At 54.3% G+C, this 2,500-nt stretch overlaps 1 protein-coding gene across 1 annotated transcript in view; it reads right to left on the reverse strand.

Moving 5' to 3' along the window:
• Positions 1-2,500, reverse strand: part of LOC137792033 (kinesin-like protein KIF1C) — a 12,576-nt gene that overhangs the window by 4,618 nt on the left and 5,458 nt on the right. The window contains exons 12-20 of the mRNA XM_068587421.1: positions 2,443-2,500; positions 2,244-2,359; positions 2,094-2,173; positions 1,592-1,667; positions 1,418-1,497; positions 1,250-1,344; positions 630-713; positions 311-491; positions 62-134 (exon numbers count right to left, since the gene is read on the reverse strand). The exon at positions 2,443-2,500 is cut by the window's right edge and continues 44 nt beyond it. Coding sequence (XP_068443522.1) covers positions 62-134; positions 311-491; positions 630-713; positions 1,250-1,344; positions 1,418-1,497; positions 1,592-1,667; positions 2,094-2,173; positions 2,244-2,359; positions 2,443-2,500 — 843 coding nt within the window. The remainder of the gene's footprint in view (positions 1-61; positions 135-310; positions 492-629; positions 714-1,249; positions 1,345-1,417; positions 1,498-1,591; positions 1,668-2,093; positions 2,174-2,243; positions 2,360-2,442) is intronic.

Consider the following 2,500-nt stretch of genomic DNA (forward strand, 5'->3'; position numbering starts at 1 on the left):
ATTGATTATGGATTATTGATCAGCCAGCAGATGACCTGATGCATGAGGAAACAGCACCAACCAGTCTGTGTTGCTCCAGCAGCAGATCAGCTTCCTCCTTCTCTCTGCGGTACTGAACCTCCATGTCCTGCAGTCTGAGACCCCAGCAACCAGCAACCAGCAACCAGCAACCAATACATCAATACACCAATACATCAATACACCAATACATCAATACACCAATACATCAATACACCCATACATCAATACATCCATACACCAGCAACCCCCCACAGAGTTGGAAGAGCCTCTGTGTGAAGTGTCTCCTGACCTCTTCTCCATCTCCAGCTTGATGTCGATGCCCTGCTTCTCCAGCAGCTCCCTCTGGGCGTAGTTCCAGTCCTCCGGCTCCCCCTGCAGGTCGGCCGTGGCGCTGCGCTCCCTCTCCAGCCGGGCCTGCTCGGGGTGGTTGAACCTGAACACGTGGTTCTTCCCCATGACGATGCGGTGGCCTGGACGCCCGCAGCCGGGAACATGAAACAACATATATACATCTCATATATATTTACACATATACACGATGTAGATATCTATATAGCTATATCTATCATACACTACGACGAGGCTACCACTCCCAGGGTGCACCTCACCTTGCTTGAGGACGACGGCGTCGGCGATCTGCTTCCCGTTGACGTAGGTCTCCGCTCCCACCAGCGGCTCCAGAGTCACCACCACTGCAGACAGACAGGGGGCAGCAGAGTGAGGGCGGGGCCACAGCAGCACCATGGCAACAGAGACTGATTGAACAATACCTGGCAGCGTCCATGGCAGCTTTCACAGAGAGAGAAGAAGAGAGAGTCACTGAACACACCACAGAAGAAGAGTCAGGGGGTCAATACCACCTGATCGGCTGCATCGTCACTCCAGAGGTCAACAGGTGAAGGGTAAGGAAGCAGGAGAAGGGAAGGAAGCAGGAGAAGGGTAAGGAAGCAGGAGAAGGAGAGGAAGCAGGAGAAGGGGAGGAAGCAAGTGAAGGGAAGGAAGCAGGAGAAGGGTAAGGAAGCAGGAGAAGGGGAGGAAGCAAGTGAAGGGAAGGAAGCAGGAGAAGGAGAGGAAACAGGAGAAGGAGAGGAAACAGGAGAAGGGAAGGAAGCAGGTGAAGGGAAGGAAGCAGGTGAAGGGTAAGGAAGCAGGAGAAGGAGAGGAAGCAGGGGTTGACAGACAGACAGACAGACAGACAGACAGACAGACAGACAGGCAGCTGTCTCACCCTCTCCCTGGCTGTTGGTCTCACTGACGAACACGCAGTGGATCTCCTTGATGAAGTGTCCTGACAGCTTGATGTCCACGTCCTGCTGCCCCACCCTGAGACAACGGAGCAATGCGTTAACACCGGGACTCTCCGATCGTGGATCAATGCTGCCGATCGGCGCCGCACCTGGTGAAGCCCTCCTTGATGTAGTACAAGAGGCACTCGGACATCAGAGGGTCCTCGTTCAGGTTGACCAGGTGAGGCGTCTGGGACACGGTGACGTGTTGGTTTATTCAGCGTCCATCGGTTAACAATGATCAATAACATGAACGGATCAATAACCTGAGAAGTTGAACTCACTCCTTTAGGGGAGAAGACGCCCAGCGTGCCCCCGTCCTCCTTAATGGACACGCCCATCTCCGCCAGCAGGGACTCTCTGAGGGGAGATGGGGATTACACCTGTACTGTCACACCTGTACTGATACACCTGTACTGATACACCTGTACTGATGCACCTGTACTGTCACACCTGTACTGATGCACCTGTACTGATGCACCTGTACTGATGCACCTGTACTGTCACACCTGTACTGATACACCTGTACTGTCACACCTGTACTGATGCACCTGTACTGATGCACCTGTACTGTCACACCTGTACTGAGGCACCTGTACTGATGCACCTGTACTGTCACACCTGTACTGATACACCTGTACTGATGCACCTGTACTGTCACACCTGTACTGATGCACCTGTACTGTCACACCTGTACTGGTGCACCTGTACTGATGCACCTGTACTGTCACACCTGTACTGTCACACCTGTACTGGTACACCTGTGCCGGTCCCCCTGTGCGTTACCTGTCCAGGCGGATGGATTCGGTCTTGCGCAGCTTCTCCTCCCAGGTCTCGTTGAGCTCTGCGATGATCTTCTCCGTCTCCTGTGACAAACAGACGTCAGTGCGACGGCTCGGTTCCAACGAGCTTCAGGAGAAACCCAAGAGGTCGTACCAGCAGTCGCTCGGCCGCCTCCTCTTTACTGATAGGCTCCTCCCCCTCCTCCTCCCCGTCCTCCATCAGGTGGTCGGCGTCGGCAGGTACGTCGCCGCCGGACGCCGGCTCGTCATCTGTCGGAGAGAGGAAGTAAAATCTGTAAGAAGTACAACAAAACAACACACCGGATTTATTGTCGATCCTCTACTGAACACACCTTGAGGGGCGGAGCCATTCTGAGGTGCGACCCCATTGGCTGTGAGAGCCAGCTGCAG

Source organism: Clinocottus analis, unplaced genomic scaffold (assembly GCF_023055335.1).
Source record: "Clinocottus analis isolate CAN_PGR_092001 unplaced genomic scaffold, fCliAna1.0.p SCAF_21, whole genome shotgun sequence".
NCBI lineage: Eukaryota > Metazoa > Chordata > Actinopteri > Perciformes > Cottidae > Clinocottus > Clinocottus analis.